This window comes from Stylophora pistillata, chromosome 1 (assembly GCF_964205215.1).
Source record: "Stylophora pistillata chromosome 1, jaStyPist1.2, whole genome shotgun sequence".
Taxonomy (NCBI): domain Eukaryota; kingdom Metazoa; phylum Cnidaria; class Anthozoa; order Scleractinia; family Pocilloporidae; genus Stylophora; species Stylophora pistillata.
In genome coordinates this window covers 52,752,962-52,780,061 of record NC_142519.1, presented here as the reverse complement: position 1 = coordinate 52,780,061, position 27,100 = coordinate 52,752,962, and the positions used below count along the sequence as shown (strand labels likewise).

The window sequence follows — 27,100 nt, the reverse complement described above, 5'->3', positions numbered from 1 at the left end:
TCTCAAAATAAAGGTCATACGAAAATCGGAAGAGACTTCACGAGTCCGAGTATCAAGTTTACAACACGATCAACCTTCAAGGTGTCTCTTTTCAAAATCTGTTCGTCTAGTTAAACGGTATTTTTCAAAATTCCTACTCTGGACATTTAGTTTTACAAAGAAAATGGTGTCTAACAGATTTCTCTTTCAGCTTCTCTTAGAGTTTATTGATATTTAAAGGTGTTAATGATAATGATCTGATATAGGGTCGTAAAGGTGGTTTTAACGTAAAACGTATCTCATAGAATAAGAAAGTGGTCAAGATAGGCACTCGTCCTCTAGTTTCCACCATTTCTAATAAGAAAATGCTCCTTGTTGCCTACAATAATTTGACTTTTATGTCTCATTGGTAATTATTGAAGGAGAAGATTCCGTTTACACGTGGACGTGCTATTTCAGTGAGACAACTGTGAAACACACAAGAATCTCTGAGTAGAGTGACGCTTGAGGTTCCGATTGGGTTGTTTAAATATGGAATGACGGAGGATTATCGCTAACAAGTTTAAGATTACAGAATAAAACCCGAGTCGTATCTAAGGTGTTAACCCACACCAGGCATAATAGAATATGATTCCTGTTGTTTTTCAGTTTTCAGTGCTTAGGAGATTGAAATGCTTCAGCTGCTGATAGATTTTCACATCGGTAAGATCTAAAGCAAGGCTTTTCGTGGACTCTGCAGGCATCAGACAAAACAGAAAATTCCTCTTTCAGTGTGTAATCGACAAAGACACCGGTCCACGCTTTTGTATCTTCACACCTTGATTACTGCAACTCAATCCTTTTTGTTTCAACTAATTATCAATTTGATCGTTCACAGAACGTTCAGAACACCCCAGCTGGGATGATTATTCCGATTACGAAATTTGAACACATTACACCGACTCTTATAGACCTACAATTGCTTCCTGTATCATTCAGAGTTCAATTTAAAATTTGCTTCTGTCTGTCTTTAAGTCGTTAAACAATCTGAGATGTGTTATCTCTACAACCTGCCTCCAACTATGCTCTTCGCTGGTCTACACAATATCTTCTGTTCATTCCTTTGTCACCTGCTCTACACTTGGGGACTGCGCTTTTGCTCATGCTGCTCCTGTCTTATAGTACTCGTTGCCGTGTGTTACCAACCAGATCCTTTAGCCGCCTAGCTACATTTAAGAAAGAGCTGAAAACCTCTCTTTTTAGGAAAGCGTTCAGTACCAGTTTATCATACACGATAAAGCGCTTTTAAGTGTACGTATAGTTTTTAGAGTTATTCAAACGTTTTTTTTTTGTTTATCTTATTAATTATATCAAAGAACTCATTTACAATACGGGCAGAACAAAGCTCATCAGAACCAAAGTTTGTCTCACCCTTCCTGCTTCTTTTCCTTCTTTTTCGTTACTTTTTAATGGAATTGTCAATGCGCCAGTTGACATGTACCTTGTATGGGGGTAGTTGACTGCAACCTTACAATTTGGCGATTAGTTACGTCGCCCATAAATTACTTTTGACACCGCGTGAGTTCCCTTCCAGTTTACTCAATAAAAGTGCCGTTCCTAGTCTGTTACAACGCTGGTGACATAGCTAACACTGCAAAGCTGACCTTGGGCAATTTCGTTCTTCTGGATATTGTCTATCCGATATCAATCCGCGGGAAAGTATTAACTAAATATAACTCTTAGTTGTGAAAACACAATTTCACAGGAGCGGTTTAGGAAATTACTCGCTCCGAGGACCGATAATGTCGATGGTGTTATGTCTTGTACAATGTAAATAGAATAATTTTGCTTTGCCGTTACCATGGCAATCAGCCGCAAAAAAAGTTCACTCTTCTGCGTAGCTCTGTGTTACAATGTACCTAGGTCCCCAATATGCTAAAAGTTCATTCCAGACTCCATACTGTTGAGTTTTTGAGGCCTTCAGGATCTGATACAACCATTATACACAATGACCCACACGCTCCTGTTCGCAGGCTGGATATTTAGTTCATAGCGAGATAGATTTCGTCAAAGTTAGGAAGAAACAATGAAATTTGAAGAAAGGTATATCATGTGCGTGATTGACACTTCCCAATTTCGTGGTGCCATGTGCTTAGTGATCGCTTGTTGAATGTGAGTGAGTCTGTTGAAAGGAAGCCCTTAAAGACTGAAACGTGAAAGTGATGGATCATTTCCTGTAAGTCGCCGTGCAGGTGAATTTGAATTTTCTCAAAGAACAGTGATTAGAATCAAATCTTGCCAACCAACGCCTTATTGCTAACACTTAGTCCAGCGTAAAATGAGCGTTATATATAAAAGTTATAAATCTCCTCAGTATGGCGGAGCCGTTCCTCGTCGATTGGTAATATTTTGGATGGTATGGGTCGCCTCAGCTTTTTGACATTTTCGTCATTTTCGGAACACCAATCATTTTCAGTTACCATGTACATATTGCTTTCGCGTTACGCTGTATTTCTCCGTAAATTTTCATCGGTTGCACTCCAAAAAAGACGAGAATAGGACATATTTCGATATTTCTTCACATTTCTGTGCAGAAACATTAACATTCTGTTAACGTACTGTTAGCACTCTTTCATTTGTAAGGACCTCCTAAGGTAATTGTTTGTACTGTTCTCAAGAAGTGTTTCATAAACTAGGCTTTCCTCAAAGTGCCACGGTTTGCAGTCAAAATCAATCAACAAAACTCTTAATCTAATTAACAAAAATCATTGTTAAGAGTGCAGCGTTAACTCATTTAGTCTTTAAGTAATTGACACGCGACTTTTTGAAATGATTTCAAACCCTTTACAAAAGCTCACGAGCTAGTAATGAAACTGCAACATATGAAAATGGGTAAACTAGCTGTGGGGGTTCATTGGTGATCAGACATCGACATGGAGAGAAAACCACATCACAATCATTTGCCTTGAAAAGCACTTCTCAGGTGTGTGCGCTATGTTATTCAAAATGCAAATGTATCTAAACTGTCAAGAGAGGTTTTTTCGACTCCCTGTAAATCCGTGTGGCCCCCAACAGCCTCCACAATTTTTCCTGGGTGATGTATATGGAATCAGTAAACAGCTTGAAAAGATTGTTGTTGGGATTCTAGACAAGACTTTAAAAGTTAAAGGAAAAACTTTCGACCCCTTTCTTTATGGTCTGCTAAAGAATTTCAACATTTTGAGAGGTGACCTGTCTTATACCTCTCCACGGAGCCGTTGAAAATGAGGTTCAGAACAAAAGTTTAGTTTTAGAAATACAAATGGTAAGACATGTGTAAATGAATAGCCAGCAGGTGGGCAAATTTAGTACAATTCAATTAGTATTACATATGTGACAGACCTCTTGTTGTAAGATCATGAATTAATCAGATACATGTATTGAAAAAAGTTTCCTTTCTTGGTATATAAATCGGAGCGAGTTTGACAATGATCACCTGAATGATGGTCGAATGAGCCTACGATGCTGCGCATTCGGAGCCTACACTTTATTGTACATAGTGATTAAGTTCTCAGATACATTGCGTTGATAAGGCAACTTAAAGAAATGTTGAAATGATGAGAGAGGTTTAAAATAGTGTCACTTCTAGTCATAAAATGTGAAATAGCTGTTAACCCTTTTCAGACAGACAAAAAAACCTTATAATTTGGCCATACAAAACTTAAGCTCACTTTGTTTGTCGTTGTATGAAGTAACCCTTAAAATATTTGCGGTTTTGAGACACCGTGGGCTCAGAATATGGGGTCACGGGACCTAGATCATGTAGACTGGAGCGCCAAAATGCTTTCATGCAACCTTGGCGAGTTCACAAGTGAAGCCGTGTCTCTTGCCCATCTGTGGATGGCTACCAGGACCTGCCAAGGCTTTTTAGACCAGTTTTGAGTGGCAAAAGTCTCGATCGATGTGATATTTTGCTGGTAGGACTGGGTGGCCCGACACGATAATCTGTTAAAATGGAAATGTGAGGTGTTCCCTTCTCGAGTTGTGGTGGAATCTCCCAGAACTCTTTTCGTTCATAAACGAGGCAAAGGTTGTGTTTTAGACACAAGCTTTCGTGGAGGAACGAGGGCTAGTGGCCAAAAAGGCCGTTTACACGGCAGAAAAATCGGGTACGGACATGCCAAAAAAGTAGTACGGACTGCATAATTTTAGCCGTTTACACCGATGATGTTTTATCACGGGTCGGACAAAAAGAGGCAGAAGGACCAAGCTAGCAAGGTTGCGTTTACGCTGCAGTTTTTGGGGGACCGGAACAACTTCCTGCGTGATGCATGAAATTGGTCCGGACCCGTGTTTTTTTCTGGTTTTGGGGCCCTAAACGTTTATGGCCCCGAAAAACACGGGTCCGTGCCCATCCCCCAAAACATGGTTCGGATTGTTTACACGGGCAAAAATTTTAGTTCCGTACTCCTTTTTTGACACGTCCGCATCCGATTTTTCTGCCGTGTAAACGGTCTTTAAGTGAGAAGGCATTTTCCAGCCGAACAGCAAGATCTGGCCCTGAGGTGTGTTTTGAACGTAAACTTTCAATTTCTTCAGCAAGTTTTGATCTTACAAGATCGACACTTTTTCAGTGTTGTTCTTGGAGCAGAATGCTGGATTTTTAGGATTTGTTGTTATATGAACGGTTCACTGCAATGGAAATCGGGAATCATTGCCGGTGTTTTAGCTTGCAATAGGTGTCACATCAAACAGCCTTGCAATGTACACACTTACATAATGTTGTCTCTTAATTTGAACAAGAAACAAATAACAACAGTAATAGTAACAATTATTACCATGTCTGCGTGGCCTCTCGACTAAGAGTTAAGCAATTGATAAACAAAATCTTCCCTTTGTCACTATATTGCTATTTTCATGTCTCTAACTATCGAAACTGCTAACTAGTTAAGAATAGGGATTTAGAGAGGGAGGAAAGCTGTCAAAAGCCTTGCAGAGCTCAATTTGGGATTGGAACACAAAGTGAAGGGAACAGTTTTTAAATTATCAAGTTAGTGGAAACTGTTTTGGGCTCAGCAGGACCAGTGCCATCTGGCCATTTTCCCAAGGGTGCTGGAGGGCAATAAGAATGCTTGTCACTTAACTTGTGCTATCCTTAACCCTAAACCAACTGTAACCCTAACCCAACTGTAACCCTAACATCAAATACTGGAAAAAGGTCAATGGAACTCAAGTGATTTGTACAACCCCAACCCTAACAATAGGTTTAAGTCGAGATTCGCCAAAGCTGTTTTCTAAGGGTGTCAAATACCTTAGTCACGTGATGTTCATTTTTTTCAATTAAAGGATTGTAACAATTCTAGTAAAGACCAAGGCCGGATCGGGATGACAAAAACCGATAGACATTACAGTAGAGTGCACATTAAGCTGACGCAAAACTGAGGTTGAATTATATCAATTAACGATTATCTTTATCAAAACAGAAACTTTTGCGACCAAGACGAACTAGACCGATACACATAATGATTAATACGCCCGAAACTTTATTTACAACTTTTTGCAGCTGAATCAGTACAAGTTAATAATTTGTTAATAAGTTGCCACTCCTATAAGGAATCCTCATTCCACTATGCTCCCCTTTTTTTCAGCCGAGATTCTGAAGAAGTGCCCAAGCGCTTACTCGAGGAAGTACATTTGACAGACTTGGTTAACAGAAGCCATTGAACTTCTCAAGATAAGATTCCCTGATAGGATTATTGCATTTACAAATAATTCAAGATTGATCTGAGTTTTTGCAACACAGTTTGATACATTAACGCTCAGGAATTTTGGTAATTACGCTGGAATCATGCTCGATCACCTGACTACAGTATTACATACAAACTTATGCCGGTTTAATTCATCTGAGCCTATCACGGGTGTCAATCAGCTACTATTAAAAACCAGGTGTCAGTGTGTTATTAAGAACTAATTAAAAGAGTTGCTGGTGGTTTGCATTCTTTACTCTGTAACCTCGAATTGCTTCCGTGCGAATTTTCTGTTAGATAAATAGCGATCGTTAAGAGTGGGAGAAACACTCGCACAAGTGTCATGAAATGTAAAACTCTGATCTTTAAAGCCTGGTCTAACATTTCAATGGATATCACTGTCAGGTTATATTCGTATGACACCCGAACTGAATAATTGTTTAATTAAAAACGCCCCCAAGAAATGTTATTTTCTAAGGAGAAACCGGATTTTTTAGCTCCCTTTTGATTTTAAGCTGACGTGTACGCTTACCTTATTTGTAGATTATGGTATATTGGCTCATATACCATAATGGCTAAGCCAATAAAAATTTTTGAATTGCATTATCCAATGATCCAGTTTTTAATCATTTCTGAGATAGCGATCAAGAACTAGAGATTATTCAAATACAACTGAATCAGTTCACCTTTGCATATTGGACTGTCAACGGAATGTCACCGTAAGGTTATATTTTTAATGCACCCGTGCTTAATTATTCCTGAGATGGCGATCGAGATGAGAAAGGGATTTATTAGACTCGAATAACTAGAGATTACTCAAATATAACTAGAACAGTTCCCTTTATTTCTTCACTTTTGCATGTCGGTCTGTCATCGTGTATTAAAGTTTCTTATGTAATTCATAAGGTCGTCAATTGGAGGTTCCACTTACCTTAAAAGCAATTATTTGGGATTCGTTCCCATCTATAACTATCTAAATATTGTCCATAAAATCAAGAGAGCTGTCGCAGCTCCGTGTCTCAGTGCAATTGTTTCCATCAGATTCTTTATCGAGTTCAAGTGATATTTCGCTTTAACCATAAATCGTAATAACGTGCTCTGCACTCTGTTATATATTGCCTGAGATCCCAAGATCACGATCGACATATACCGAACAAACGGTGTAATTATCATTCATAGTGATGGTCATATCCAGTGTATGGTTACAATCAGTAATCACTTCCGGCAATTCTACGTTCAACAAAACCTGGTTTTAGAAACTGCAAAACTCCATCAAAATCACCGTTTGATATTCTTTTTACAAACCAAGCGAGAAATACGATACTTTTTTTATCGATTGCTCTCGTCTTAATAAAACCTGAAAAAGTGCTAACTTTCTCCACCTAAAAACGATTGTTTTCAGGTAAATGTAACCATCGGGATTCAAGAATCCAGAACTACCAGGCTCTAAACTGTTGCATACACTCCGTACTGCGAGCATTTATAGTGCAGAGTTTCTTTCCCGAGGCATGGGGGAGGGGATGTAGAATTAGACAGGCTGTGTTTTATTTCTCACGATAGATTGTTTTCTCCACCGAATATACATTTTTCCTTTACAAAGAGTGGAATTCTGCGTGAAACTGCTTCAGTCCTTCCCATTGCTTTCATGGATGTTACAGTGGTAAATAATGAATAATGTTGGTACTTACAGTCTTTCGAGGCGCCGATTGCTCCGGAAAACTCCATGGGATAGGTTCTTTAGCTGATTACTGGACAAGACCCTGTAAACAAGAAATCATTACATCAGATAGTTAGATTTGCATTGTTAGATAAAGCTTAGAACTTTGTAGAATTCTTACTAGGTGGAGGAGGGCTCAAAAAGTTGCTGATTTGATTTTAACCTCAAAATACATAGGTAAGAATGGCCTTAACGTGAACAAATATCAGTTAACTTTGGTTTCTTATCTCATCGGAGACAAATAACATCGGTCGATGAGGTTTGAACGAAGGTTTCTTCGATGAATTCTGAAGTGGGACTCTCCATACAACTAGCCAAGATAAAACTCTTTAGTAAAGTTATACAGAAAGATTATTCAAGATTTTTCTGGACTGGTGCAACAAAAGGTAATAGTTTAACCGACTCTCGATTACCCTCCCTTTACTCGTGATCAACGACTGTTTTAAAAAGCTACAAAAATAAGTAAGTCGACAATGTGTTAGAGATCATAGTCCACTTTAAAAGCCACTCCCTCCTGTGTGAAATATATTTATTGCCACCACTTTCGCTAGAATGGTTATAATCCCAACGATAACATTTACGTCGCTGACGATGAAATTAAACCAACACTATCTAAGGCTTATCAAAAACTTAATAACGGATTATTAGGCAAACTGAGGCTTTTCACACATTGTTCTGTTGATTTTGTGTCCATTTTCCTCTTATGAGGGTCACTTTATTTTTTTATATTATATGAATATACCCAAGGTGAACAACTGATTCTGAATGGTCCAAGCGAGTTAATTATTAAAGCAGAAGACCACACTTCCTATCGGTTTACTGGTGTAATAACCCGCGCGGGGTGTAAGAAGTCGTAAAGAGGTTTACGTCAGCGGTCAAAATTAAAGAAACCTTATGCTCTCTGATTTTCTTAGCCTTTACTAGTCTTCTAAAGTTAAACAGTCAAGACTGACAAATACCTAGAATAAGCGAGTCTTTTTTTCCATAGGATTGCCGATTTGAGCAAGCAAGAGACTCCAACTAATATTTGGGTAAGGAAGGGTGTCAATCAGCCACCATTAAAAAAAAAAAAAACAGACAATGAAATTGCGGTGGTTTGGATTTTCCATTCTATAACCTCAAATAGAATGTGTTGCTCAATAAATGGCAATCGATAAAATTGTGAGAAACACTTGCACAAACCCGGTCTAACATTCCAATAGATGTCATAGTCAGGTTATATTCGTACGGTACCCGAACTTAATTCTTACTGAGATATCGATCAAGATGGGAAAGGAATTAACTGGACTTACTGCAATAACTATTCTAATATTAATAATAATATTATTAAATACTTCTATTATTAAATACTTCTATTATTAAATACTTCTATTATTAAATACTTCTATTATTAAATACTAATATTAATAATAATATTATTAATATTAGGAAAAAAGATGAATTATAATATTATTCTAATACAACTGAATTCATCTTTTTTTCCTTTTAATCATCGGACTGCCATCTTGTCTTAAAGTAACTTATGAAATTCATAAAATCGTCGATTTCATTTTCCATTCACTCTAAAAAGCATTTATTTGGCATTGGGTCAAATTTATACGTCATAAGTGAAAACAAGAAAGCCGTCGAAGCTCCTTGTCGCATTGCAAGTGTTCCCATCAGGTATGTTATCGAGTCCAAGTGATATATTTCGCTTAAGCTATAAATCGCGATAACGTGCCTTGCGCTCTTAGTTATATTGCTGCATAGATATGCCAGTGACATATATCGCAAGAAAATTACCTTTACGTTGTACTTTAAATCGTCTTAGTTGATCGTCTCTCACCGTTACATGAGTTGAGATAATTTTCTGCCCTTTGGCCTATTTTCCTCATAAATGTTTTATGATTGATTTTGATTTGACTCCCCTTCAAGAGGACTTTTTTATTCAGTTGCGCCAGAAACGGTGTTTACATTTCCTTTTCGTGTAACCAATCGTATTTATTTAAGCTGGGAGGCCTTTTCCACAGCTATATATAAAATTTGTTTTTTAAGACTTTTTGAATTGGTTGACTCCTTGACAATGTTATTGCAAGTCTGTTGAAGTATTTTTGCCAAATTTTAAATTTTAGCGGTAAGAAAGCGCGTCAAACTGGATTGACTTTGGATCTCAAATGCGAGGGTTGAACTCTGAAACGATATCAATTTGTGGCGGTAATTTGGGGGATTTCTGAGAATTTCTCCAACGGTTGTGTCTCCCAAAAGCACTAGCATTGACAAATATGGCATGGGAGTCAATGCTGAAGTTGACAATCAAAGAAATTGTTTGGTGATGTGCCTCGATCAAATGGCGGGGATTTTGCGATAACAAATGTCGTGCGCTCGCGCTTTCGATGAAGAAGCATATCATTGGCGTCCTTTCTAAAGAGAGAACATTCGTAAAGGAGAATTTTGGATACATTTGATAGACTTCTTAATTAAACAATTTAGATAACTTATTTTTGAAGAAAAAGAGCAAACCTTGCCACCGCGGCCGCCATTTTTGTAAACAATCGTTATAAATTCCTGCGTGTTATCTCCTCGGGTATCTTAATCAAATTAGCTACGCACATGAACATTTTACGTGTACGGGTACACTACCCGTACCCCTACACCAATTTCGGCGTATCTTAAGGTCTCTTTTCTATGCAGAGGTAAGCTTTGAATACATAGGTAAGGATGGGCCCTAACGTTAACAAATTTCAGTTCACTCTCATTTCCTATCTCATTCGAGACAAGTAACATTGATGGATTAAGTTTAAAGGAAGGTCTTTTCGATGAATATGAAGTGAGATCCTCCATATAACTAGCCATGATAAAACTCTTTGGTAGAAGTATCACAGGATGAAATAACTAAATTAAGTTTCCTTAAAGGTAACTTAAAGGTTAACATTAGAAGTATTTAAGTCATCTTTAGGTGACATACGAAAGTTCTGAAATGTATCTTTAATTGAACTTTCCGAAGTCAATTAAAGTGTCCTTATGAACCATTTAGTTAACACTTTAAGGTCACATGAAAGCAAACCTAAATAACCATTTCAAGAACACTTTAAGATCACATGAAAGCAAACCTAAATAACCATTTAATTGAATTTAGGAATCCTCTTAATTCTTGTAAAGTCAACTTTAGTCAACCAAAACTTCCACTTGTAAATGCATCTTAAAGGTTTCTTCAATCTTTTGTTTCCCTTTAAGTACTGCTTAAAGTTACAGGTTTTGTTGTAATTCATCTTTAGTTGTACTTTCTGATTCTCTTAAATTTCAAGTTTTGTTAACATTCATCATTAAGTGACCTTTAAGCACCTCTAAAGGCTGCAGGTTTCACTTTCAACTGACTTTTGATTTGCTTAATCACACCCTCATTTATATCCCAATAACTTATGATATTTTGGGCAACCTTACAATTGATAGAAAAAGAAGCATCACACATTCAAGTAATAACAAAGTGTTTGAAATTGCAGTGATGAAACAGTTTCGTTCAAAACTCATTTGTTCCCCTGAGATAACATAAACCTACAATGAAGCTGAGGATATCCCAGTCGAGCCCCATACATAATTAAAAAAAGAGATGTCCAAATGTTTGAATTACTGATTGACATACTTTATTAAAATTGTTTCACTTTTGTCAATGTATAATATAATCTTCGTCAAGCAGGTAATAGAATATTTACCACTATAAAAGTATGACAAATACACAAATTATATAACTAGCTGTAGTAACAAACTACACAAAAAGCTATTGATTCACAAATTGTACTCTCAAATCCAGCTACTAAGAAATGTGATTTGAAATGATACTTGTCTAACAATAAAAAATATAAGTTCAACCTATCAATCTAAAATTCAGAAAAATTTTCTTAATCGACTTAAATTTGCAATAACTCTCAGTTATTTGCTACATTATTACAACTGTAATACTTATTAAATATGATCATATACCTTAATTTCTTTTAGTAAACAAGTGATAGAAAACAGTTCTCTTACTCTAAAATGCAGCTGAAACTTTGATATACAAAAATGATGTGTACATCCATATAGAAAAAAGTATCTCATGTGGAGGAAATTTATTAACATTGAAGAATTCACGATCACTTACTTTAGATGAGACCATAATTATTCAATGAAAAAGAAGCCTCATGCAGGCATGCAAAATAACCTCATTCTAGACTTGGCTTGATATTTTGTACATTTTCGATTTCATTGATTAGTAAAACAATTTTCTCACTGTATTATTGCCCACTCTGGAAAATTTTCAGTAGGTGGGCATCTCAGAAAAGGTTGCCCATAAACCCTGGACGGATTCTCTCTTTAGCTCTTGAAGTGAGCTTTTTCTTATAAGCCTTGTCAAGTTTCTTTTCAATTTTTTTCATTCTCCTACTTTCCCACTGAAGGTGATGCACAGAGTATTTTGTTACTTTTGAGGTATTTCCATCGTCATCCTCGTAGCAGCTTTCCTCACTGCTCATTGCCTCCATGACAAGAACCTCTGCTACTCTCCCCTTTTCATGCTGGTTGGCCCAGTTGACCAGCTCCAGGGCTGTAGTTTGTCTCATTAACTTCTAAAAAAAAATAAAAAAATTAAACAGGCATGAGAAGGGTGTTATAGGACTTCAAATGAAAAATATGATCCAAATCACTAATTTCTCTTGATATATATATATATGTATGTACCCATTGTAAGAATGGAATTCTTAAGCATGTTATAATATAGGGTCTCTTTGTCCTTTTTTTTTTTTTCCATCAAATGGTGCATACAAACTATCATTTATCTCACATCACATTTTAATATTTTTCAAATTTATTTTACAAAGATTTTCTTGGGAGGCTCTAGATACAGACCAGAATACCTAACTTATTTAACAATTTCTCTAATAAGAACATAGTCCCTTAGATGTGTCTATATTCAAAGCCATCCAATTTTGAAGTGCCAAAATAAAGACATTCAATGGGAAATAGCTTCCCTCCCATTGATCAAGTGTACTTGAGGGTGTACTCAGTCTGGTAACATCTGGTAACTTTTCATATATGAAAAGTAAAATGTTCAAAATAGTATCCTAGCCAATAAATACCTCTCTTTGGCGACCACTCTTCCAGGTTTTTTGTTTATGAGCCTCATAGTGGTTACCACTCTTCAGTTTCTGTGTTTTCACACATATTTGAAATATATTTGTAAAGCAGCTGTTTAAAGAAATGATTATGAAAACGCCATGAGAAGCTGATTGTAAAAAGATTCCCACATAAATTAATGACAATGTTCAAATTTATAATAATTTATGGCAGGCCACCTTAGAATATCTGCCAAGTTAGTATGTCCTTAGTGATTCATTGCTAAGGTGTAAAGTATGCTTTTTTGAGGATCTACACTGAAGTGTCTCAGATCTAGAGACAAGAAATAAACCCGAAAATTTCAGTTTGCAACATATTTAAATTTCTGTAACATTTGGGAAAGTTAATATGTAAGTTAGGAAAAACTATAAAATGCACCCCCCCCTCCCCCTTGTCCTAAATTTGACCATGTAATGAAGGTGCTCATTAGAGGTTTCAGGGTATCTAACTGTGTTACTGAATGCTAGTTTTATGATGACATTTATGTTGAGGGGAAAGTGGTAAAAGACACGAATTGATGGTGGAGACTAAAAGCAGGGGTATCATTAAGGGCTGGGCAATAGACAAATTGACCAACTTTGAGCACAATTTTGCCTGGATGTTTTCAAGCCAAGGCCTTCAATAAAACTCAAGTTGTTATAAAGGAGATATGCATCAATATGCTTGAGTGCAAAATCCTTATGCTCACCCACAAAATGTAATGACACCCCAGTAAAAGTGAAATGCATGTGCTATGATTATTGGTAGCTACCTTCTATGACTTCTTTTGTCCAAGGACACTTTTCAAGTCCTCCTTGTTGATGTATTGCCTGCTCTATTGTCCACTCAAAAAGGATCTTGTTGCTGTCAGAATTTATTCTAAGACAAACAACTAATACAATTAAGCCTGGTATTATTTAGTAACAACATTAACACTAAGACAAAAGTACAGTCAAACCTCGATTATCCGGACCTGTTGGGACTTAGTAATCAGTCAGGATAATCGAAAATATGAATATTAATTAGACAATAATGTAAACAAAAGAGATGAAGATAAAAATCTGCTTCGATGACTCTCCGAGTGCTCGATCTTTTGAAAGCGGAGGAGGCAATGTTTTAAACGCACTTTTCCTGAATTTAGACATAATCTCTGAATTTTTTTACCTCATAAAGTTTGGAAGATCAAAGCTCATTAATAATCATGAAAAAAACGGGACAAGAGAAAAAGTCCAGATAATCGAAAGTCCGGATAATCGAGGTTCGACTGTAACCACCATAAGGTGTTCACATAACATCTCAATATTTCAAGCAGCAGCTTAGACTCGGATTTCCTCGCTCAATCAAGATAAAGCAAAATATCTCTGAATCTAAAAAGATATTACTCACTCTTCGTCAAGATAGAAACCACTAAAGTCATCTTTTTTCAAAAGGAGTTTGTACATTCTCCTCACAGTTCTCTAAAAGAATGAAAAAAAATTCAACAATCGGTTTGTCACGTTTGTCCTATTTCTACTTTCACGCTTTTTAAAAACCCTGGTTGTTTGAAGGCTAGATGATGTAGAGCAATCGACACAAGCACAATTAAAAATTAACCTTACCCATCTATGTGAATAAAACAGGCAAGGTCAAAAGGGTCCAAGAGAAAAAATGATTAAATGAATTTTCATACTAGATAATTCTCGTTGAAACAAAAGGGAGGAAAAAAACTTTTCTGGTAGACCTGTTTATGGTAAAGGATTATCAAGTAATTGTAACCACATCTAATCATGTCAAATGATTACCGCCGAAATAATTAAGTTAATTGCCAACGAGCCAGCCGAGCGAAGACGCGAGGCTGGCGAGGCGGCAGCATTATAGAGCCGTGCGAGAGTATTGTACAGGCGGAAAAAATCTCGAGTGATTGTAAGATGTCTGTAAGGTAAGATTCCTGAGATTCCAATGACGTAATGTGAATAGGCTTTGTTTTGCAACGGACCAATGGTAGCGCGCAAAGATCGTGACGTCAAGTCCACATGGTGCTTATCGTGGACGCTTAGCAGCTTTGTCATTTATCGAGCGGAGGAGCGAGCAAGTTTGAGGTAAGAAAATTGTATTTTTCACCTACCTTTGTAAGTTTTATTTCCAATTCTGCGTGAGTGCACTTAAGTTAAGTGCCTTTGTGGTATAATTATCGAGTTAGCAAGCTCAGTAACCGGCCAGTGTGCCAAAGTCGGCCAGTGTGCCAAGTTGACGAGTGTGTCAAAGTCGGCAAGCGTGCCAAATGTAGACAACGCCAGCAGGCATAGAGCAATCAAAGAAACTGAGAAACCACCGAATTAAACAAAACAAAGCTCAAACAAACGATAATCGTAGCAAACTAGCGGCCAGTAAGCCAACTTTGACACCATTAGCGAGCAGAAAGCAATCAAAGTTGTAGCAAACTAGCGGCGGCGAACGAGCCACACGTGAGAGTGCCAAAGTCGGCAAGGGTGCCAAATCTAGACAACGCCAGCAGGCATAAAGCAATCAAAGAAACTGAGAAACCGCTTGAAACTGTATTCAAACAAAACAAACGATAGTTTTAGCAAACTAGTGGCCAGTGAGGCAACTTTGTCACCATTAATAGCGAGCAGTTAGACAACGCCAGCAGGCATAAAGCAATCAAAGAAACTGAGAAACCGCTTGAAACTGTATTCAAACAAAACAAACGATAGTTTTAGCAAACTAGTGGCCAGTGAGGCAACTTTGTCACCATTAATAGCGAGCAGAAAGCAATTAAAGTTGTAGCAAACTAGCGGCGAGCTAGCCACGAAAGAGTGCACTCGTCATTGGCCACTGAACCAACTTTGTCACCCCACAAACAAGCTGAAAACAATCGAAGCAACTGAGATTCAACTTAACTTAAGCTTGAGTTAAATTCAAAGGAAACCTAACGCGGCGGAAGTGCATTGGAGAGCGAGCAAGCTGCAATAATCAACTGTCAGCTCGATCAATTCTTTCGACTGTTATTAATATCAAGCGTATCACGAATTTTTGAAGCACAGACTTTTTGCCCACTAAAATACAAGGTACACCTAGAGCAATAAACCGCACAAAAGTTTGAAAATGATGTGGCTATTATTTATGTTGCTACTCTTTCCCAATCGTACTGCCCACAATAATCTGTTAGAATTGGGGAGTGTGTGCCCAAAATGCAGCATGATCTATTTCAGATTTAGGGGGAGATACTTGTCAAGGCGAATAGCTTATCCTTCTAATGGTAGTTTTAATCCCTTCGTTATTTCAAACAAGGAGGCACACATTGTGAATGGGAACATAAATTCAGAAGTGTTGGAAGAAAAACGCAATGCAATATGTAATAGCACTGATAGTAATTCTACATACATGTGTGAAGGATCAAATGTAAGAGATCACTTTCGTAATTATTGTTTGACCAACGTAGGGAAGTTTTCTTGTGCAGTTGATTGCTTTCTTGAGCTATGTTATTTTGTTTTTCGCAATCATCTTCAAAACATTACATGCAATGATTTTTTTCAAGTTATCTCTGAGGCGTGCAATCAAAGGGCAATTGTTGGTGCTGTTGATGTTGTGCGAGAGCCTATATGGTCACTGATCAGAGGTCGTTGCCCATCATTTTCTTCAATGACTGCAAATGCTGTTTTTAGTGACATATTTACCATGCAAGCATTCGGGGATTTAACCAGTGATTTGAAATCATTATTTCTTATTCAACAATGTAATCAGACTTGCTGCACCCTGTGTAACAATCAAATATTGAAAACTACTAGCACTATTGTCTTGTATATTACTTGTCCAAATATTCTGCCCACTGAATTTGAAAACTGTGTTTCAGAAGCTGCTTTGCCTAATAGCAGACCACTTTTTTGTGATGCATGTCAAAGGCATTCTGGTGATATTTCAGGTTTGCAACATTTTGTTACCATGCCAAAATTTTTACACATTGAATTATCATCAATTTCTTTTGGTCAAACTGTTCTACCAGCAAGTATGGAACTCTTAGGTACATTTTACTTATTAAAAGCTGTTGTGCGGTGTGCAAGCCACCATTTCACTATTGCTATAAACAATGGTCGTTATTGGTTTTATTATGATGATCTCTGTAGTGCAGTTCAGCAATATGCTACATTTCAAGATATTTTGAATGTTTACGCCAATGGATGGTATTTTGCTGTTTATGAAAGCTCTGTTGATAACATTATTAATATACATCAAGGCATTGATTCCTGTACATTAATGCCAGACCATTCTTATTCAAAATTAGAGGATAAAGAACGCCAGGCCTGTGATGATTTTGGGAAAGAAGTTTGCACACCCAGAAAACGACAAAGACCAGAAACAAATACTGACAAATTGATAGATAGAAAAAGAAAGCTGAACTTAAATGTAGTAAATCCACATTTGAAGAATTACAAAATTGCTAAAAAAGCCAAAGAGACAGAGAGTGAAAAACTTTCTAGACAAAAAAAGCAAAAAGAATATATGAGGGCATACAGAAGGAAAATAAAGGATTATGAGACAGGGGAGGAGAAGCAAGCACGATTGATAAAACAAAATGTGCAAAAGTGGAACTCTAGACAGAAAAAGGAAGACAATACATTTGATGTAATTAAACCAGTAGGAAAATTTACAGCTAAAAAAGCCAAAGAGACAGAGAGTGAAAAACTTTCTAGACAAAAAAACCAAAAAGAATATATGAGGGCATACAGAAGGAAAATAAAGGATTATGAGACAGGGGAGGAAAAGCAAGCACAATTGATAAAACAAACTGTGCAATTTAAGTGGAACTCTAGACAGAAAAAGGAAGACAATACATTTGATGTAATTAAACCAGTAGGAAAATTTACAGCATGGCAAAAAGTAGATAAACCACTGCATAATGTTGACAAAGAAGCATATTTATCTCAATTTGACAGTATAAACACTGGACCAATTCATGTACAGAAGTGGGCTATCAAAAACATGGAAGACTTTCATAATTCACTTAAATTCAAAATTTATATGTGTGAAGTTTGCCATGAGGCATGGCCATTATCATCAAAAGGCAAAAAGAGATCTCCTTATATGTGTTCAAGATGTTCACGTGACAAGAATGGAGTGAAAAAATTTTCATCTCAGAATGGAATGATTCCTTCACAAGTCCCAAATGAATTGCAAGGTTTAACGCAATTAGAGGAAATGTTAATAGCTCGTGTTTTCCCAGTAATTTCTGTTTATACAAAACCAGGTGGACAAAAAGCATATAAAGGTCATTGTATTAACTTCTCTCAAGATATCCAAGAGTTAGCCAATTCATTGCCAAGAAACCTAAGTGAAATGCCAGTAATAGTTGTGTCAGTCAAAGGCAAAGATAATACTTATAAAGATCTCACTGTGAGACGTGAAAAGGTCAGCTGTGCTCTGCACTGGTTAGTTCAACATAACCCTGTATATAAGGATATCACTATTGATTATGAATTGTTGGCTTTCTTGCCTTCTGATGGCATTCCCACTGAGCTGCGTAAAATTTATTGTACTGAGAACAGTAAAGATGATGAAATTGATCCAGACAGAGGTCCTCTTGATGAAATACCTTTCAATGAAGACACAGAATTGAGTAGCACAATTCTTAACCCTGTACAACTAAAGCCACAGAAGCAGCTGATAAAAGATGAGTTATTACAAAACAGTAAAATCAATTGGCCTAATAGGAATTCAAGTCCTCTCAATGAGTTTAAAATTGAATATTTAGCTACTATGGCATTTCCTACTTTGTTCCCAGATGGTAAAGGAGATCCTACTAACAGTGCTACAATGCGTGATGTGACCCTTGGAGATAAAATAAAACATTTGATTAAATTTGCTGAATATAATAATGGTAAATGGGCTTATAGGTTTGCAAGTCACCCACGGTTTGCTTATTGGGCATTCAACATGATTCAGAGGCACAGACTCCTTAGTCAGGGAAATATTTTTTTAAAGCAAAACCCTGGTGAAGCTAAGTTAACTGTAGAACAACTTCAACAAATGCTTCAAACAAATACGTATTCTACTTTAATGTCAAAACTTATGCATTATGCTAAAAATGTTACTGGTAGCAATAGCTATTGGCACAAAGCTAAAGAGGATTTGCGAGCAACCATTGCTCAAGTAGGACCGCCTACTATATTTTTTACTTTATCTTGTGCTGAGTACCATTGGCCTGAATTTCATGAACTCTTTTGTGACCCTCACTCTGAAACACTTCAACCAGCAATCAGGCAGCAAAATGTTCTTCAAAATCCACATATCTTGGATTGGTTTTTTACTGAGCGAACAGATCGTTTTGTCAAGTTTTGGTTAAAAGAGTCATTAGGGGCTTCTTGGCATTGGTACAGATACGAGTATGCAGTTCAGAGAGGTTCAATTCATTGTCATGGAGTTGCAAAATTGAAAAATGATCCAGGACTTTGCGAACTGACAGAAATTGCATTGCAAGGTTTTTTAGCATCAAAGCATATCAATGAGAACAAAGGAAATTTGTCAGAAGAAGAAATATTAGAACTGGAGACTAAGATAAATCAAGGTATACAAGCAGAGTCTGTTGTTTGTCAGTATGTTGACTTTATACTAACAACTTGGAATCCATGTTCCCCAGAAGAAGGGTGGTCCAAACCAGATTCTCATCCATGTCAAGCCCAGTATCTGTCTTTGAATGGCAAACAAAAAGAGGAAGACTATGTGAATTTATTAAACTCTGTTGAGAGACATACAATGTGCAGTACTAAGTATTGTCTAAGGGAAACTAGCAAAAATGAATTAGCCTGTAGATTCAAATTTCCTTTTGAAAATTGCCCAAAGACAAGAATAGATTTTGAACCAATAAACACTAAATCAGGCCAAACCAAGTATAGAGCAACCATTGTTACTAAGCGAAATGATTCAAGATTAAATCGTCACCAACCACTGCAGCTCCAAGGATGGAGGGCAAATTGTGATATTCAAATTATTATAGATTATGTGGCATGTTTGGAATATCTTGTGAAATACACATCAAAAGGAGAAAAAGCTTCTTCAGTTCTAAATAATGCATTCACCAATGTAATTAGTAAAGCATCGGACGAAAGTGACATTCATAACATTTTGAAGCAAATTATGATCAAAAGTGTCGGACAACGAGATTATTCAATCCAAGAAGTTATGCATCATTTACTCTCACTCAAATGTGTAAGTGCAACACATGAAGTAATAAATACATCTCTTGATGGTTCACGAAGAGTACAGGTGTCCAAAAATAAGGATTTTTGTACAATCCCATCCATGTTGGATATTTATGCTGAACGAGAGAAGTTTATTAAGACATTTCCAGACATACTGACATATAATTTTTTGCAATTTACCTCCACATTTGTAAGCAAAAACTCAAAACTGGAGAAAAGGAAGCAACCTGTAATAGTTAAAACTTATCCCAAATTTTCTTCAAATCCTCAAAATCAGCAGTATGGGCTGTTCTGTAAATATCAACTGCTAAAATATAAACCTTGGCAACATGTAGCAGACAATGCATGGGACAATCTTGAACAGTGTGATGAAACTTATAAAGCATGTTGGATGAACTTTTTGTGTAGTGATTGTGGGAAGAACAGTGTTCCTGACTGGGAATTGCAATTGAGCAGCTTAAAAGCAGCCATTAATCTGGAAAATGAAAATGAAAACATGGAAATTATAGAGGAAGAAAAGGAAGAGTGGATGTTTATGTCAGAACTGAATTTACAGGAGTTGAGCACAGATACTGAATATAACTCGACGTTAGCTCCTGAAGGATATTGGCACAATGTTAGTGAACATTTTGACGATGTTGATCTACTTTCTGTTACTTCTTGGTTAAATACTCAGAAAAATAAAAATGAACCAAGTTGGCACATATCATCAAGAGTAATAGATATTTCAAGTTTTAGTAGCGATCAATTGTTGGCATACCATATCATTCTAAATCACTTCAACAGCAGTAATGAACTGCCTTTGCATCTACTTGTTAAAGGAATTGCAGGTTCAGGAAAAAGCTATGTTATTGATGCTGTAAGAAATGTTCTTAAGGAAAAATGTCAAGTACTAGCATATACTGGAAAGGCCTCTTTTAATGTCAAGGGTGTAACACTGCATTCTTTCCTCAAACTACCAATTGGTTCAAAAAGACTCTTCGAATTGAAAGGAATAGCTTTGCAACAACTTCAAACTAATTTACAAAACATTCAGTATTTGATTATAGACGAATATTCATTTGTTGGCCAGAGCTTATTTGGGTGGATAGATTGTAGATGCAGGCAAGCTACAGGTTTAGCTGATCAAGCTTTTGGTGGTCTTTCTGTTATTCTGGTCGGTGATATAGCACAGTTATCCCCAGTTGGTGATAAACCACTTTTCCATTCTTTGCCAAAATCAGAAAAACAGATTCAGGGTCACCTCATATATAAAGAGTTCAAACAAGTCGTCACATTGTCAGTGAATCATAGAGTTGATGGCAAAACTAATGCCCACAGCTGCTTTAGAGATCTCCTCATTAGAGCACGAAATGGAGAATCCACTTTGGCAGATTGGCAGACATTGTTATCTAGAACTCCTGAAAATGTAACAAATATTGAAGAATTCCTAACATCATCTGTAAGGCTATCCTATCTGAAGGCAAAAGTTGCAGAAATGAACTTGATCAAATTAAAAAATCTAAACCAGCCAATAGCAACAATCAAAGCCCGTCATTCTGGTGGTGCTCAAACACTTAGCTCTGATGAAATGGGAGGATTAGAACCTGTCATATATTTAGCTAAAGGTGCTAGAGTTATGCTCACTATGAACATGTGGACAGAAGTTGGTCTTTGTAATGGTGCACTAGGAACTGTATTAGATTTTGTATATGCTGATGGGCAAACTCCTCCAGCCCTGCCTATTTGTGTTCTTGTACAGTTTGATGAACAATATAATGGACCTTCTTTAACTGCAAGTGTTCCAAGATGCGTTCCAATTTGTCCAATAACCCAAATTTCACAAAACATAGGTCACACATGTGAAAGACAACAACTTCCTTTAAAGCTAGCATGGGCTATGACTATTCACAAAAGCCAAGGTCTGACTCTTAAAAAAGCATGGATAGATCTCGGCCCTTCAGAGAATTCACCTGGTATGACATATGTGGCTCTTAGTAGAGTAAAAAGACTCCAAGATCTCATAATTGAGCCAATGACATTTGAAAGGTTGCAAGCTTACAAAAAATCAAATTTTTTGAAATATAGGTTAATTGAAGAAAAGAGACTTGATTCTTTATCTCTAAATGCTTCTAAAAATGGTCATCATGAGTAACTTTGACTTAATACAGTAAGCATGTTCTCCAAAAGCTAAACAAGACATCCAAATACCAATTATTGTGTTCCCCTGTTTTTCTTTGTTTGACTTGATTTAATTATTGTCTTTGAAAAGCCTCTGGAGGAAAGTCAATAAAATATGTATCTATGTGTGATGTATTTTTAATTTGTAAAACATTTTTTGTTGCAGACGATGGCAAGCAAAAGGACTTATTGTAAGTACTGAATATAATTATTTTATCTTATAAATACAGAATTCATGCCCCTTTAAGTAGTCTAAGACTAAACAGGGACAACTGGTGTCCCTGTTATTTTGCAGCAACTCAGCCCCTAGCACCTGACTACTGTATCTGTGAAAGGTAGAGGCAATTTTGTTCTTGGTTATTGTTGTTCACTCATAATAATGAGTACATGCTGACTCCTTTATATTTCAAGCTTTACCTGCAATGTGTCATTTTCTTGAAATATCCAACCCCCCAAATTATTTGACATTACCATGCCAATCAAACATAATTCTCTTATGCATATTCTAACCATCTTAATTGTTTACTTGCAGCAAACGACCATGGGTTTATTCACAACCTCAGTCCAATTAAGAAGTCCCTTAAGTCAAAGCATCAGTGGTATGAATTTCAGCTTCAAACTTCACCCACTAAAGTGAAACGTTTGGTAGGATTTAATCTCTATGTCCATGATTCCTTAAAACATTTTGAGGAAACCAAGAGCCCAGTACAGCTCAAGAACATTATTGTAAAAGACGACAATGAATGTATTTTCAATCAACAATCTGCCGTACATAAAGCAGGCTTGTCAGATGTATCATTTTGTTACACCGAGCAGCCAAAGCTTGAAAGTGCAGGTGAATCAAGTGCTGCAAAGTCAGTTACTGTGTCGAATGTAAAAGGTTTGCACCCAAACCAAAAAGTCAATGTCAGTGGTTCCCTCACTATGGGAAAAGAAGACCTCAAGGCTGTTGTTCTCAGATCCACTGGAGCAACAGCCCATGTGAAGGAAGATTGCGTGTTGGAGGACAACACTGGGTCATCAATGATTCACATTTGGGAACCCCTTGTCCATACCTTGACAACGGGTAAATCATACTGCTTCACCAACCTGACAGTAAAGAATTTCCAAGGGTCGACGTATCTAAGTACATCGCCAAACACAACAGCAAACCTTACAACACAAACAGTGCAAACCCTGACTGGACCAGATATGCTCAAAAGTCCAGAAAAGGAAGTAACTGCTTCAGAATTCAATTTGGTGTCAAAGCTAAACATCTTTTGTTCCTGCAAAGTGTGCAAAAAACGCTTAAATGATGTTGAATCATTCACTTGCACCACACTGAAGTGTGAAAACTGTGGTACACGTCAAAGATCAAGAGATATCAAACTGCAGGCTTCAGCAAAAATTTCTATCACTGAATCAGAAGGTGACAACAGCAAAGAGATGTGGATCCAGGCTTTCACTGAGCAACTAGAAACCCTGCTGGCAGGATCAACCTTATCCCTAAAGGATAAAATCGATGACATTGAAGTTTATCTTATGTCTCTGGAAGACATTTGTTTGGTATACAATGTCCAAACAACAAACATTACAAAGATTCTCTCCTTTAAACGTCCAGAAGTACACTCTGATTAGCACATTGTCTGTGAACAGTCCAATACCCTTGTGTGATTGTCTCGGAGGACGTTGGAAAGTTAAAATTGTTGTTTAATACTGATGTAACATGTGTAGTCTCGGACTGGCCCATGCATCCCAAAGCTAAAAGATGTGCATCTGCTTTCCCAGGTGTTTGACTTTGAAGAACGTTATAGCAGTGAATGAAAAATATTTTGTTACAGTTTAGATTCATGTGTTAGAGATTTCGCTCTATACATCCCTTAATTAAGGATAAAATTAATGACGTTGAAGTTTATCTTATATTGTCTCGAAGAAAATATTTGTTTGGTCAACAATGTCCAAACAATGAACAATACAAAGTTCTTTCCTTTAAACGTCCAGAAGTAAACTCTGATTAGTTCATTCTGTGTGAACAGTCCAATAACATTGTGTGACTGTCTCGAACGATGTTGGAAAATTAAAATTATTGTTTAATACTGATGTAGCATGTGTTATCTCAGACTGGCCCATGCATCCCAAACTTAATAGTTGTGCTATCCCAGTTGAATGACTGTGAAGAAAAAATTTATTTAGTGATTCAGAAATATTTTGTTACAGTTCATATACAATTAAGAGTTGTTATTGTGGGTTCATTTTTGTTCTGTATTACCTTATATTATTCAGTTTTACACATAATTTTTAGAAAGGGAAGAAAACACACTTGGCTATCATTGCAGCACAAACTTTTGTATTGCAATAATGTAAAATCAAGAAACTTATTTTCGTTTTCACCATATTCACCTCAAAATTTAAAACATTTCACGTTGGTTGGAATACTTCACTACTAAAATTTACACCCACAAAACATGACTCCATTTTTTAACATTACCAATGAGTATTTCTTTTCATTGGTTGCTCGTTGGCACTTAGCGATAGCTATATCTAGTTATGCATATAATTCGCGCGCCAAACATGTACTCAACATAAAAGAAAATCTTCCACGAAACAGAACTGATTCAAGCAAATTATGAACACATATCACATTATTCATGCTTATCAGTTATGTTTTTTTACTCACTCGACAAGCCGGTGGAACTACTACCGTCGTTCGCCTTTGTCTTCTGTTTTGGCGCCGACGGACGTTGGCTGCATTATTATCAACAGTTTGAAGACGGCCCTCGATCCGCTGAAGCGCTTCAGAGTTTTCTTTGTTGCTGCGCTCTTGCTGCTGCCGAAGCTTTACATTTTCGCTCGCCAGAGCGTGATTGCTCCGGATCAACTCCTCCAGCAGCACAATGCAATCGTCGGACACTTTATTCCTTTTTTCGCCGCTAGAACCACATCATGGTTTTGATCGTGCAATCGTCTTTCCGCCATATTCTTTTCTAAGTAAGTAAGTAAGTAATTTTATTTTAACCACATATCGCATATGAGCTATAGCTCGTTTAAATGCAAATGTGGAAACCCACCCATCCCACCCCAGGGGAGGACATCCATCACACAGTAATCTCGTGCGTGGGAAATTAACGTCTCCTGCCCCTAACCCTGCAGGAGACGGGACCTCCATTTATTCGTCCCTATCCGAGAAGACTAGAATATCTAACCATTTCTAGATGTTAAAGAAAGGAAGCATATTCTTCTCAGTTAATTTTAAGACCCTGAGTGTTGGTCCGGCCGGTATTGAACTCTCGACCTCCCGCACAGCAGTCCGGCGCTCTCCCAATTGAGCTAACCAGGCGGTTACTTACTTGCTGTAACTACGAATTAACGGTAAAATAATCACACTACAAGTGCTTCTCTCGGATGCTTTGTGATGCTTTGTTAACAAAGTAGTCAAACGGAATATTGAGGTTCAAAAAAGCGCGCGAATTAATATTTCTAAAACCAAAGAACGACCTCCTGTTGACATATTGCCTCGTTGTGATGTTTATCGTACTGTGCCTAGCTAACGCTGGCCAGTACAAATGAAGACTCGAGTGTAATTGGAAGCAAGGAAACAGTAAGGCGGGAAAACACGAACTACACGTTCGAACTTTACTTGTTCAAGTAAACAGCTTCATACCGATACCAAAGTTTCAAAAGGGTTAGTTAAAAATATATCTGAAGATGTAGCCGTGTGTAGGTCAAGGATATCTTGTAACAAAGGAAATTTACGTATGATGCACGATCCTCGCAGTAGATAGCGCTAATTTAAGCAATAGCGAAAATCACACCTGAAAAAATGAGGCCTGTACCACTGACCTCTGCGATACTAGTGCAGCGCTCTACCAATTGAGCTAACAAGCCAACTGGGAGCAGGCCGTTAAGTCGATTCGTAATAAACCCGTGAAAGTGATAAATCAGATACAATGAAATATATGAAGTTTATATATTTTGAACTGCGGTATTAGATACGTATGATGCACGATCCTCGCAGTAGATAGCGCTATTAGCTTAAATATTTGAAGCTGTTCACTGTTTCTTAGGTTCTGTATTTTTTTTTTTTTTCAGGGAGTGAGGAATCTGCTCTTTTCCTGCCAAGACTTTTTCCCACAAGGGCACTGAAAGCTTTCTCGATGGCACATCATAGGTTGGCAGATGATGAGATGGCACATCTTGTCAGTCAGTGCTTTTGTTGTACTGCCAATGTGTATGTAAAATTGTCACCCTGTATGAATTGAAGCTTTGGACGAAGTCAACAGATTAATATGTATTTCTGTAAAATCAATACTGTCTGTCAGCTTCATAGGGAGATTTCCACAAATAACATTGTTTGTATATATGAAACAAAATTTACACTGATCCATGAAAATAAAAATTTCACAATACATATACAAAAAAAAAAAAAGAAAGAAAAAGACCAACTACAGAGAATAAACAAAAGTGCTAACCTCATTATAGTAATGCTTGATACAGACAGTTATTTTTTGTTGCCTTTATAGAGTGCTGGAAACACAAACTATTACATATTCATTTTTATTGTTTGAATTATTTCTCTGAAATTCCCATTTATTGTGACAGTAACATGGGTGTAGAAAGCTTTCTCGATGGCATTTTGTAAGTTGGCAGGTGAAAAAGTGGCACATCTTGTAAATCAGTGCTTTCAAGTGACAGAAGTCTTTCTTTTACCCATTCTTTAATTGCATACCAATGCTTTTGATTAATAAAGCTATTTATTCAGTTTAATTGTAAATGACAGTTTCTTAGGATTTATTGTGACTTGATTTTTGGAGGCATGAGCTATAGAACACATTATTTATATTGTAGACAATTTGTTCGGCCGAAGTCAAAATAATTTGTTAGTTTTGTGCAATATATGTTCGCAGTGTTTATGAAAATAAAATGTTATGTCTGTGGTAGGCAGAGGCCTGCCACTTTTGTTTGTCCGATTAGTTGTTTTAGTAAGGGTGGATTACATGAGCCGAGTTCACTCTTTGCTAGGATGGCATTATGTGGGCAGGCCAGCCTGACTCATGTAATCAGCCTCTAAGTGGATGATTGGCAGGCCTGTGGCCTGAATTATTATTTCCCTCGGATTTCTAGCAAAGGTGAATAGATCAATCACATTTAATTCCAGTTTCATTTACATTAAATTTTATTCTGAATACAGTTGAACCCAGTAAATGGGCCACCCTCAGGGAACTGGCAAATGGCCACTAAATAAGGGTTTTTATTTCTTTTTTTGTTAGATCCCAATGCAAATT

General features: G+C 37.0%; 2 protein-coding genes and 2 long non-coding RNA genes across 6 annotated transcripts; 3 read left to right on the top strand and 1 right to left on the bottom strand.

Moving 5' to 3' along the window:
• Positions 1–10,998: 10,998 nt before the first annotated feature.
• Positions 10,999–24,775, bottom strand: LOC148743054 (uncharacterized). 3 transcript variants are annotated; one of them, XR_016002138.1, is made up of 5 exons: positions 24,496–24,775; positions 13,891–13,961; positions 13,277–13,383; positions 12,489–12,597; positions 10,999–11,978 (listed from the first exon to the last, which is right to left on the bottom strand). It is a non-coding gene; the product is annotated as an uncharacterized LOC148743054 (long non-coding RNA). The 3 variants fall into 3 exon arrangements; XR_016002142.1 differs by lacking the exon at positions 24,496–24,775 and adding an exon at positions 14,103–14,301; XR_016002137.1 differs by lacking the exon at positions 24,496–24,775 and having other exon boundaries at positions 13,891–14,301.
• Positions 14,321–23,916, top strand: LOC111325087 (uncharacterized). Its single transcript, XM_022928817.2, has 3 exons — positions 14,321–14,582; positions 22,006–22,030; positions 22,372–23,916. The coding sequence occupies exons 2-3, from the start codon at positions 22,009–22,011 to the stop codon at positions 23,454–23,456; spliced, it is 1,107 nt and encodes a 368-aa protein (XP_022784552.2). The 5' UTR covers positions 14,321–14,582; positions 22,006–22,008; the 3' UTR covers positions 23,457–23,916.
• LOC148743055 (uncharacterized) lies at positions 14,590–21,965 on the top strand. The gene has a single exon (XM_088762226.1). It carries the CDS (start codon positions 15,589–15,591, stop codon positions 21,811–21,813), a length of 6,225 nt encoding a protein of 2,074 aa, XP_088618352.1. The 5' UTR covers positions 14,590–15,588; the 3' UTR covers positions 21,814–21,965.
• A 550-nt stretch (positions 24,776–25,325) lies between the features above and the next one.
• Positions 25,326–26,780, top strand: LOC148743053 (uncharacterized). Its single transcript, XR_016002129.1, has 2 exons — positions 25,326–25,500; positions 25,908–26,780. It is a non-coding gene; the product is annotated as an uncharacterized LOC148743053 (long non-coding RNA).
• The last annotated feature ends 320 nt before the right edge of the window (positions 26,781–27,100 follow it).